Source organism: Neophocaena asiaeorientalis, unplaced genomic scaffold (assembly GCF_003031525.2).
Source record: "Neophocaena asiaeorientalis asiaeorientalis breed wild unplaced genomic scaffold, Neophocaena_asiaeorientalis_V1.1 scaffold134, whole genome shotgun sequence".
Classification (NCBI taxonomy): domain Eukaryota; kingdom Metazoa; phylum Chordata; class Mammalia; order Artiodactyla; family Phocoenidae; genus Neophocaena; species Neophocaena asiaeorientalis.
In genome coordinates this window covers 4,668,939-4,681,874 of record NW_020185339.1, presented here as the reverse complement: position 1 = coordinate 4,681,874, position 12,936 = coordinate 4,668,939, and the positions used below count along the sequence as shown (strand labels likewise).

Below are 12,936 nucleotides of genomic sequence, written 5' to 3'. Positions count from 1 at the left end.
ATAGCAATAGACATTTTAAAAGGGAAAAAACTTGAATATTAGGCAAAATTTTTATGCAGATCATTCCATGTACTTGGAAAGGATATAAACTGTTGAACATGTCATCTGTTCTAATCTTTTAATAAAAACTGTACAAATTAACTTATCTTTGAGAAAAACAACAGCTCTTAATGAAATACGGTGTCATGATCTGGCAACAGCAGCACCAAAATCTTTTGTGGAAAACACAAAAAAAGACCATGGTTCAATTCACAAGCTATATAAGCTATTGACTTGTTTCACGCAAAATTCAGAACACAAAGAGTGCACTAAGTTAATCATAAAGAAATTCTGAAGCATACTCTCAAGTCCAAGCAAGGTAAAAAGAGTTGACTAAAATCCAAGATGGACTCTTTATAATCATGTTCCAATTAAGAAAAAGCTTTTTAGAAAATATCATTTAGTCACTGATAGTATTTATTAACCATGATTACCCAGCATCTACTATTTTCATCCGACATGTCTCCAGTGACTATCATTTTCAAAATTTACAAACTTTCCTGAAAGAAAAAAAACAGTAGCACAAACTCAACTCAACACAGAGGATATTCAAAAGAATCTGCTGGAACTGAAGCTCCGATAGAAAAGTTCCAGAAATGTTCCAAGCAAAAGTACAAATATTGGATTAATATTTAGAACCATCTAAAATATAATTTTGAAGGCTAATAAAATGTATACACTTTAGTTTGTTTACTACAAAGTAAAGGTAATTGATGTGTGTGTGTGTGTTTTAACAGTTAATCCAGGAAAATATACTTTCCCGTGTGGTTAACTTCTAAACGGTATCAAGTCACAAAATTTCTCCAAGTATTCAAGAAAATGGTACAAACTTTCTACAACCTTATGATTTTTTTCGTTAGGAAGCATGTTAAATATGTAAAACATGCATTTTCAGTTCATATGAGTTAATAATCAAATTAAAGTAACGCTTTTTAGTCACTGAAGCTCTCCCTGCGGAATATCTCACTCAGTGCACATAACGCATTTAAATAGATTACTGAAAAGGTGACAGCTGAGGAATGCCTTCATTTCTTTCCATGGTTTCTATTGAATGTCATTTCAGAAATGCCTATATAACACATGACAATGTGGAATGTCTCCACCCATGAAAGAGCATTCAAGTCAAGCAAGCACATTTAGGGCAGTAACACAGAGCTCAACTTTGTCTTTTTATGGTTAGCCAGCATAACAATGAAAAGCTAAACAACCAAAATACTAACAAGGTCAGAAAAATAGTGACATACAGGGATCCATAGTGAAAGTGTTATTTAGGAAAAAAATATGATTAAGATCATTAGAAAATATGAGTTAGCTTCTAATGACATATGCTAGGGATTCCTCTTCTAAGCCAATACTGGATGTTGTTTAAAGAAATTCATTTTTAAAGTATGTTACATAAACTGAGCAAAATTCTACTTGGTAATCAGGAACACATTCCATTTCAAAAAAAAATCTAAGATCCTGCTAAATTTTCACTGTAATAATGGTTACCTTTACATTATAATTATTATAAAGTAAGTTATTGGTATATACTTTTTAATTAGAACATTTTAATGTTTGCTGGTTGTTATATTTACCCAAACTGTCATCATTTTATTCTCTATGAACTCTGCTCTTCACAAGATTAGTTTACATTGTGCTCATTTTTTAAAAAAATCAACAAACATCTACTGTGCACCTGCTAAAATAAAATGCAGATACCAAAGGGAATTTAAAGAAAAATGAATCAAAGTCCCCACTTGAAGGAATTCACTATTCTGTCTGGAGATAAGATATACTAACAATAGCAGGTAGTGTGTAAGTGCCAAACTTAGGGTTTAAATAGTAAGTGAAAGAATTACTGTGCACCCCCGTGGTCAAGCAAGTCCACACTTTATGCTTTGAGCTGTGTCTTAACACAAATAAGCTAGGAAATGCATTCCAGAGAAAGATTACATATGCAGAGGCTTATGGAAATATAAATATGAAACCAGTGGTTCCTCAAGAAAGCTTTCACGAATCTCTTCAGGTAAATTCTTTTCTACTTCTTACTGAGTGATCAGGGACCAGGCACTTGCATCCTGATGATATGGCCTGCCACCACCTGCACTCTCTCATATCCTACCAAATGGAGAACATAGGGAATAAAGTTTTAAAATCTGCTCACCCTTAACTACTCTACTTCATGGAAGAGCATCAAGAACATCTGTTGTCAATACAGCAATAATCTTATAGACTAATATATGAGGCTCCACTGTCCTTTATTTGGATACTATATCCTTTTCTTCTTGTTAAAGTATTCTTTCTTTTATGAAATGATGATGGTAGAAGGTTACCAAGTTGTTTGTTTTTAACGCCCTAACATGACAACATAAAAATTAGGTTCTCCTTTTTTAGTCATCATAATTAAAACAAAGAACAAAAACCAGAAACCATTTCATTGGTCCATGAAATGTACAATTCTGGGAACCAATGATTTCATAGGCAACAAGTAAATCACATTTCAGATGGTGCTCTCACTTACTACCACTAAGAAAAAAAATTCTATTGCCTTTTCTAAGGTGACTTGAAATATAATTTGGCTCAATTCTGCAAAATGATTTGAGGAATAGAATATTCTTATGACTTGGATATTCCTACTAACAAAAGGCTTCCAATTAAAATCAAACATGATAAATATTAAAAAGTTTGTTTTACTAATTCAGAATTTAAATTTAATTCAGGTAACTTTGCTAGCATTTCATGTAATGTCTCAAGTCCTAATTATAAATAATAATAATCATTGTACAGAAAGTAAATTTCAGAAGATTAAGCTAAATGGTGGTGACAAGCTGGAGCTTGCTTGCTTGCTTGCCTTCCTTCTTTCACTATCAGTGATATGAGTTTACCCATAATTTATATCTTTTCATTGAAAAAGTTAAGTCTGTGAATGTATAAAGCATTTACTGTAAATGAGTATGTAAAAATGCCTAAAGCGTTAATATAACTTGTTATTAAGATAAAGAAAAATGAAGATGTTTAAAGACTAAGTAAACCCTGTCCTTAAAAAAAGAGTTCTGTTGCTGTTGTAACTTCCTTTGTAACTACCGAAAGCACCTGATCAAATATTATGCACATAATGGTCAGTCAAAAGTAATCTTGGGGGGCTTCCCTGGTGGCGCAGTGGTTGAGAGTCTGCCTGCCGATGCAGGGGACACGGGTTCGTGCCCCGGTCTGGGAGGATCCCACATGCCGCGGAGCCTGCACATCCAGAGCCTGTGCTCCGCAACGCGAGAGGCCACAACAGTGAGAGGCCCACGTACCGCAAAAAAAAAAAAAAAAAAAATCCTGGCAGTTCCTAAAGTTTAGGACAGATTTAGAGATTAATTTAAATATGGCATTACTGCATTTCAATTACCATAGAAAGCTCTTAAAAGTTTTGACTAGCCAAACAACAGCAGATGAAGAAAATAATTAGATCTATGTGTATGTGTTTCATTTGATTCTCTACTGATTAACATGGAAGAACTTCCAACTACTAATCATCAACCATAATGACTGGAAGATTTAAGAATACTTTCTTCTTCAGACTTAAAAGACATGTAGCATAGTGTTAAATTTGGGCTCTGGAGTCACATAAACCTGTGTCAGAATCCAGCTCTGCCACTTATTATCTTGGTAACACTGAGCAAGAAAAAAGGGACACTGTGAGAATTAAACCGAGATATTGGTTATAAAACTAACATAATGTTTCACATGTAGCAAATCCTCAGCAAATGTCCACCAGCCAATTCCTTTCTTCAATATAACACTGGGATAAGGCATGGCTACTACATATCCAACCCTTATTTAGAAGAAACTCAAAAATGACTGTTGGAGGTCTTCGACCTTTCAAAGAGATATACCAAAATGCCAATACTCCATTTGCCAACCCCTGTGGAACCTCACAAACTTTCAAAAGAAAAGTGGGGTGAAAATCATCATTTTTGGCAGGCAGAAAGGCAAAGAAAATAGCAACTTTGGGAAGTGTCAAGAAGTAACATGTTACAGCAGTAACAAAATAATGTTCTATATTTTACCTCCCTCCAAAGGTTTCTAAATAGTTATATTTTTTAAATTATCTAACTAGACAGTTTTTAAAGTACACCTCTTATGTGAACAGTATTGTAAAATGTGATAACAAACATAATGAAAAAAATTTTTCCTCTATTCCATCTAATGTTTCTACCTGGCTATACTAAAAAGTACTCAGTCACAGCTTGCAATCACACTGTAGCTGAAGTACATGAAAGATGGTCTTGGTTATGACACTTCAAAGTCAGACCACAAAACTGCTGCCAGGAAGCACAGAGGTATCAACTGCAGAGAAGGCATTATAACAACAGCACTGTGGGCACTGGTGCCCTACCAGAATACCCCATTTATGGCTAGGGTTGTCCATTTATTTGTAGGAAGTGAGGGGCCAGTTTGGGGTTAGAAATTTTGTTCAGGTTTGTTCTGTTTGTTTTTTATGGTTAGGATGATTTCAATAAAAAGTTTGAAGAGCCATCAGCCATTTAAATAAGATTATGTAGAGAAAATAACTTATACTGTGTATTTTTTAAACACAGATTTTAATATTAGTTATAAGGTATCCAACAGATTCTTCCAAGATCTTAATATCCCCCACCAAAAAAAAAAAAGTAAACAATTATAAACTCTACATTCAGTTTTAAAGAGATTTCTCATATACAGCAATTACACTATTCTCTAACAAGAGACTCAATATCAGCTGCTTCCAGTCTCTTTTTCTTTTGGTTGGAAAACACTTTAAGTAGCCCCATTAGAATACTTTTTAAAAGAGAGTTACATTTCAGATTATGATTCAGTTAAATTGACTTGGCTGAGAAGGTTAAGCACTTGAGAAAAAACTCAACAAAAGTATTCCTTTTACTGACAAGAGGGGAGTCACATATTCCTCAAAGAAGCTTCAAATGGCTCCCTCAGAAGTAGATAAAATTTGTATTTTAAGAGCAAAGGGATGTAATATTAAACTTACCTGCAAGTCTGTATGTATTGAAAATCAAAAGGAAAATCTTTATTTTAAAATTATAATAGCAAAGAACATGGATTTAATTCTACTCTCTGTATTCCTCTATAGGACCTAGTTCAGATCTTTATAAAGAAGGTAGCAAATTAACTGATGACTCGAGTGAATATTTTTCTATCTCTTAATCAATAGTTAAACTGGTTCAGAATTTTTTTGTATTCTGTATTCCTCTATAGGACCTAGTTCAGACCTTTATAAAGAAGGTAGCAAATTAATTGATGACTCGAGTGAATATTTTTCTATCTCTTAATCAATAGTTAAACTGGTTCAGAATTTTTTAATAGGAAGGAGGTTAATATTAAAAAATTTTTTAAATCTCAAGACATTAAAAATATCTGCACAGAAGATCCACAAGTTCTACCATGTGCAAGAACTGTACTCTAAGTAGCTGGGTGTGAATGTTTTAATGATTTATCTTACAACATACAAATGACTATAAAACTTCCTATCTATGATACGAGGTAAAAGATAAAATTCAATAAATCTTTAGTGAGCACCTACTGTGTGCCAGGCTCTGGAAATACAAAAATGTGGAAGATTGGGTCCTTACAGTCAGCCAGGAAAGACAAACTTAAAAACACACACTACTCAGTAAGAAGCATTTTAACAGCAGCAAAGAGGCAAAATGTAAGGTAAAATGAGCACCCCAGAGGAGAGTCTCTCCAGTGACATAGTTATTATACAAATTCAAAGGACAGAAAGATCCTTTCTGGAGGACAACTGGGTTGAACCCTGAATAATGACCAAGATTTTGATTGGCAAAGAGGGAGGGAGTATATTCTAGCGGTGGAAAAAGCAAGGCCATAGGCATGGAAGTAAAAAAAGTAAAGGATATAACACAGTGGGGATATATCAGGTCTAACCTAAGTGGTGAAACACTTTAAATCTGAATTTATGGAGAGGAGTGACATGACTGAAATGATATTGTTAAAAGATTAATGTGATAGTAGTATGAATGCTAGATTGGACCAGGGAGAGAAGAGGAAGGGAAAGCAATTAGGCTATTACCTTACTCTAGAGATAAAAATAATAAAGGTATGACCTAGATTGATAATAAGAGTAGCAAGAAAAAGAATTGATGTGAAGGCAGTTATGAAGACTGATTGTCTATATGTAGACAAGGGGATGAGTAAACAATAATTAAAATGTTTAAAGCTTAATCTAGAGATTAATGACATCATTTTCAGAAACAGGCATCGATGAGAAGAATAGGTTTGGTGAACAAAGAAAAATATTCATTTCGGGTTGAATTTAAAGAAATTCCTGATATTGATGTAAATAAACAGTTGCTATTCTACGGCAAAGGGGGTAGACCTCTATTTACTACATCACTACTTGAAGATATATTTTTAAATATAAAATCACAATATATTGAATAATATTTTACTTTAAATCAACAGTTCGTCATCAGTAGAAAAATGGAAATGAGGGATTGGAGCTCTGCAGCAATGTGAGAACTGGAAACTGACTTGGAAGTCACAGGCACAGAGGAAGCAGATAAGATTTTAAGGTAAAATCAAAAGGCTACACTCACAACTGTTTGAAGAAATCTCAGCTCTGTATTTTATGCACACCAGTATCAGTAAGCATCAGCAATAAAGCATTCTATAGAAAACTATTATTACTCTCCTAAAACCTTTATAAAGTATACTGAAATAAAGATACAGATCATATAGTATTAAGACTCTACCAGGTAGCTCTTAAATCAGAGCTGATTATTGCCCACTGATAAAAATGAAATTCTACTCTAGACCTCAGTTCTAGAAAATCAGAAGTTTATAACGTAACTCCAGTACTGTTTTCTAGCTACTGGAGGGGGTTAGGGGAAGGGAGGTTATTCTAGAGACCAAGATAGGAAATTTGACTAGAAACACTGCTTTTTCTCCTATATGAATGACCTATTTTTACACACACACAAAAAAGGAAACTATCTTTCGTAACTTCTAATGAGAAAGAACATTCAACCAATTAAAGGAACTTTTAAATATAAGCTGTTTATATTAAAATGGAAGTAAAATATTAGATTAAGAAGAGGATTTGTAGGTTGTAAAGTTCCTAAAACTCTTCTCCTGACAGTGAAATTTAAGACACTCCATCCAACTTCCCTGGCGGCCCAGTGGTTAAGACTTTGCCCTCCAATGCAGGGGGTGCAGGTTTGATCCTCAGTCGGGGAGCTAGGATCCCACATGCCTTGTGGCCAAACCCCCCCCCCAAAACCACAAAAAACAGAAGCAATATTGTAACAAATTCAATAAAGACTTAAAAAAAAAAGGTCCACATTAAAAAAATCTTTAAAAAAGAAAAAAAAAACACTTGATCAAAACCAAAAATGGAAATGAATATTCCAAAAGACTAACCAATAATTAAACTGGCAAAAACATTCTGGTTATTCTATGAGCTTTCAAGAGGTTAAATTAAAAAAAAATTATTCCAGGGCTATTAAACAAATCAATGGGTCAATTTTGGTTTTATAATTTAAGTATTTAAAGCAATCAGTATTCAAGAGATTTTTAAGGTTAAAAATTTTTGTGATTCTTTTTTTAAAAAGTTTTATTTATCACCTTTCACTATCTGTTGTTCTGAATTTGCCCAAAGCGAACTCCTTGTTCTCCGTCACAATGGCAAAAAAGTACAAGAGTCAATAAATGAGAAATGAGGGTGGAGAAAACATAATAAAAATTTTAATGGTTGATATTTTAAAGACTTTGGCTTCACTGAGTTAAGGAATGTGCAAATAAATTACAAAAAGATATTATGCAAATGATTATGCATAAACTTGGCAACTTCTGCTTAAGTGTTTGTCAGCTAAAACAAAATATCTAATAAAGACAACACCTAAATAATGCCAAACTTACCACTGAATTCAGTTAATCAGGAAGACTTTGATAAGTCTGATAATTCTTGCAACATGTCCAAATTTAGAGGAGAAAAAAAAAAAAACCTCTAAGAAGCCTGTTAGATGTATTTTCTCTTTCTACCTAAGCCAGTAAGAATATAAGTATTAGAAGTTTTCCTCTTCCTCCAAGCCAATATAATTGGGTTCCTCAACAACTGTAATAACTTTACATTTCTATATGACAACTTTAATAAAACATACTGATATAAACCATTATGCAACCTTATACTGACCTCAAGCATACAATAATCTGTCTTTCTGAATCAATTCCATACTAAACCATGTAAATTACACTTGAAAGAAATATGAAGAGTCATCCTACATAATTACATTATCATTTCTAATGCCGAAAGTTTCTTTCATTTCAACACCATGTTTTTAGCATCTAGAGTTATGCTATAGCTTAAAATAAACCTCAGCCAAATAAAAAGTTTGTTATACATTAGAGACTCTAAATTAATGGAACAGATAAAGAGCTAAAGACCATGCTATATTTTTACTGGGTGCCACACGCTAAATTCCAGATTTGTCCTGCAATTTGTCAGTCATTACAGTTCATCCAGTCAACTTTGTAAACAAAGGCTATAAGCCAAGTTTGATATGAGAATTCAATTAAATAAAATTTAAAACAGTCATCATTCACTAAACAGGAAGGAGTAAAAGGAAAAATGCTACCACACACCTCTTTTAAAAAAGCAGCAATATGCATGAAATATGAAACCGTAAGTTTCAACCTTCCAAACAAGTTTTTGTTACAGCATTAACCAACATCTTCCACATATAACCAAGGCAACTTTGAGTTAGTTTACAAGTCTTTTCATTGTAAGGGGAAGCTATTGCTGTTAAGTCGTTTTCTAGTAATTCCAAGTTGTCCACTAATAAAACGGAAAGAGTTTATGTTTTGACACCTATTACCATCACTGAAAAACTGCTTTTTAAGAAGAACTCTAGTGGTTGTGTTGCTTTTGGCCTGTTAAAGGCAAAGCAACATTATCTCCGGATTGCCAATAGTTTCTCCTTATTTGGCTAACATTGAGAGATCCCAATCAGACTACTATAAAACTTTAACATGCACAAAGCATCCATTTTGAGAAAAGTTCGTGAACAGCTTTCTTTTTTCCCACCCCCCAAAAGAAAAATGAGAGCTTGGTAACCGGCTTTGAAAAGAGTGCCTCGTATTTATTCTTCTCTTTTTAACCCCAATGCACACCCCTGGACGTGGGGCCAAAGGATCTCTGACACTGCGGCAAACGCTACTCCGAGTTAGAGGCTCTTTCGTACGTTCTGGCCCCGCGGTGGGCAAGCCCTTTAGAACGCTTCCTCACGCTACCCACTTTCACCCTCTCCCCTTCAGTCGGTGCAGATCAGCTAAATTACACCGCTTCCCCCTCCCCAGTGACCAAGAGTAATAAAGGAGAAAACAGGAAACCGTCTGCTCAGGGCACTCGGCTTAGGGCGTTTGATTACTATTATCATCATTTATAATCAAGTCCTAAAAACTACAATAAATCCAACGCCCTCCTAACAAGCCAAAGACGTCCCTCTACCCAAGTGTCCCCAGTGCCTCTTGTTCGTAGTTTTCTTCAGCATCCGCCGTCCTCCGACTCTGACATCACTGACATCGGAGGCCCAGGCACAACTCCACCACACCGCTCCCCATCTCGACCCCAAATCCCAGACACACGTCCACAAATGGCCCTGGGGCCCCAAGCGGACCACAGTCCTTTTCCCCCTCTGCCCCGGAAATTTCCTGGTTCCCTTACTCCACCACCAACTGGTCTGAAGGGGGCCCCAAGCCTAGGGCCCTCCCTCTACCAGTTCTCTCCCTCCCTCTACCAGTTCTCTCCCTCCCTCCTTCGCGGGAAGCCGCCCCCTCACCCCGCGGCAGGGAGTCTCCCGCCGCCCCCAGCCTCAGGAGACCAAGAGCCGAGAGGAGGCCCAGGCGGGAGGCTAACGAGGACCCGCAGGGTCAGGAGAGCGGCGGCGGGGCGCACAGACCTGGTGCAGGGCAGTGAGTCCGTCCACATTGGCGTAATTGATATCAGCGCCGCGGTGCAGCAGCTTGAGGACCTCGTCCGTGTCGCCGCTGGAGCAAGCAGCCAGGAAGACGGCGCCATCATCGAACTTCACCTTGGTCTTCTGGCGCTTCACCACGGGAGGCTCGAGGTCCGTCTCGGAGCCGATCCAGCGCTTCAGCTGCTCGTTCCGCTTCTGCTTCGCGTCCGCCATCTTCATCCCCTCTCCTGCCGCCGGGTCTTCTTATCGCGAGGGGGGGAAAGGGGAGGCGGAGAGGGAAGAGAGGGGAGGCAGGGGGTGTGTGACTGTTTCTATGAGTGCTGGCCAGAAGAGGGCTGGGAACCGGGAGGAGACGCTCGAGACTTCCAGTATCCCACAGAGCACTGGGGCGGCGCGCCCGGCCGAACGGACCTCCCTTCCTACTTCAGAAGCCCTCCCGCCCCCCGCCCGGCAACCCGTCACCGGCGGCCAATCTAACGTAACTTCGCGAGATCCGGGCAGGGAGGCGCCCTTCGGCCAGTGCGCATGCGCCATGGGCCTGTGCCCGCCCCAGGAAGAGCGCTCCCGCGAGCCGCGGCGGGGGAGGCTAGGCCACCGGAGGGAAACGGGTGTGGTCCAGGCCGCCTGGGCAGCGGGGGTTGGGACCAACCTGGAAGGGCGGAGACAGGGAAGGAAGGTTGTCCTGCCCCGCTGAGGGCTCCTGGGGTTCCGGAGGCCAACAGTCGGGTTGTATGGCAGCTCTTCGGGGCAGACCTGCCTCCAGGGCTGTCTCAGCTCTGCCGAGTCGTTTGCTCAGGGCGGAGGATTTTCCTATTGGCTGCGTTATTTGAATGGAATGGAGGATAGATAGGTCGTGAATTAAGCGCTAGTGATTTCCCTTTCTGAGGAACTCAGATGAATTTGCTAAGAACCTTTTAAAAGCAGGGTCTGTGTGTACAGCCGAGGGATTTGTTGGTAGTTACGCCAGATCTCAGCCCAAGGTGACCGCCTTGTGACAAGGGTTGACCTGCAGTAATTGCAGTGGCTTTTTGCCAGCCTCCACTGTAGAAACGTCTTTCATCTTATGCTTATTTTTTCTTGCTTTGTTGTGTGTGTTTGTTGTTTTTTTGTTTGTTTTCTCTCGCTCGTATTTTGGGTCCTCTTTCCCTTCTTTCAATGCTTTAATCCTGTCTGCTACTACCCCGGAGTTTAGCTCTGCCTTGTTACTGGTCCTGACCTTTTAAGGGATTTCTGGTTCCTGCTCCATCGCTTTCTAGGGGTGGATAAAGACCCAGCTGCTTCTAGAGTTCAAAAGGAATGTTAATACTACGCAATTGATTTAACCGGTATTTTGTGAATACTTATTATGAGCCAGTCATGGTTCCAGGTACTGGCGATACAATGACGATTACGACATATTTAAACCACCTTTTGAGATCACATGTTCAAAATATTTCATAATTTATCATAATCATAAAAAGGCTTTTGAACTTTTTCATGTATGAACCGAGCGCGCGCGAGCGATTTGAAACAAATACTAACGTCTTTTGAGCCATCTATTTGTAATCTTCACCAACTGATATTTTTCTAAACAATACAATATTCTCATTCACTATTTTCTAGAACATTTAGCGCCAAAATAAGAGAAGTCATAAAAGGTTAGCATTGAATGGAACTTGAGGGATCATCTGTACTGAGTCTCCAAAGAACTAATGGACTTACCTCATTTTTCTCAGCAGCAGGATTAGTATTCCTTCAGAAATATTACGCACCTGTACTGAGTTAAGCATTGTTCTAGATGCTGCAGATACAGCAGTGAAGAATTAAGCTTCTCTTATTTTCCAGTAGACTACATTACAGCTTATCATATTGAGAAATAAAAAATGGGTAAAATGTGATTAGGAAACCACCTGCCTGTAAGACCAAATTTTCTGAATAGCAATTACTAGGATAGTAATAGAACCCAGGTGTGCTTAAAAATATTTCCTCTAAAAATATTGTAGAAATAGAAAGTGAGTGTAACATGCCTAAAATGCACCAATCAGAGCTTTGAATAATGACAGTGTTAGGTGCTGGAGAACTCTTAGCACTAAAATACAAAATTCCTATTCACTTAAAAAACTCCAGAATACAGTTCTTAAAATAAAAGAAAGGAATTTGAAGATTGCCTTGTCAGCTCTTCTATCTACCTAGAAAAACTGACAGCTTATCTTTATTATTTCCCAGGAATGTTATGGTCTATTTGGTAGCTCTTAAAAGTGCCTTGGAATATAGATTGATATCTCAAGTTTTGATTTGGGCAAGAGTTTGGTAGGAAGTATGTTATTTCTGATTCAAGCACTTACTTTAGGATGTAAAATTAATAAAACAGTAGTTTATTAATAAATTGTTAAGTATCATTTCCCAAAGGCTACCAGACAAAAACAAAACAAAATAAAAACCCACCAGGGCTGTTAATATATGAAAATTTCACTGAGGTTAGCTTTCCTTCTCCAGATCTAAGGGTCACGGAGTTCTGTGTTAATCTCATTGCAAGTGCTGTTAAACTGCCACCTGTTTGCCTTTTTAAGGAGAATTTTTTAAAATGTTTTGAATTAATGATACTGAAGACCTACCACTAACTGCAGAAAAGGCAAAACTTTTTGTTTAAAAAACAACACAAAACCAGTCAGTTCATAATACCTTAATAGCAGAATGAACTTAAAAATTTATCTAAGCAGAAAAAGAAATTGAAGAAATGCAAATATTTTCATTTCTTAATGCCCTCTGAGTAGGTAAGGGTGTCAAGATACTGTTCAGCTCTTTTAATGCAAATTAAGCCTTAAAATAGAAGTGCAAATTACACTGTATTAATTTGCTAAATGTTTTCCTTTGCTGCTGCAAATCATTAATCAGTTGGGGTCTTTAGTTATTACATGCAGGAGATTTTCAGAAGAGGATCTGTACACATCTTTTTCAA

General features: G+C 37.5%; 1 protein-coding gene across 5 annotated transcripts in view; it reads right to left on the bottom strand.

Annotated features, from left to right (window-relative positions):
- The window catches only part of PPP1R12A (protein phosphatase 1 regulatory subunit 12A), a 148,959-nt gene extending 138,742 nt beyond the window's left edge, over nucleotides 1-10,217 (bottom strand). For all 5 annotated transcript variants that reach the window (XM_024737127.1, XM_024737130.1, XM_024737128.1 and 2 more), the window contains exon 1: nucleotides 9,981-10,217. In XM_024737127.1, coding sequence (XP_024592895.1) covers nucleotides 9,981-10,217 — 237 coding nt within the window. The remainder of the gene's footprint in view (nucleotides 1-9,980) is intronic.
- Nucleotides 10,218-12,936: the final 2,719 nt, after the last annotated feature.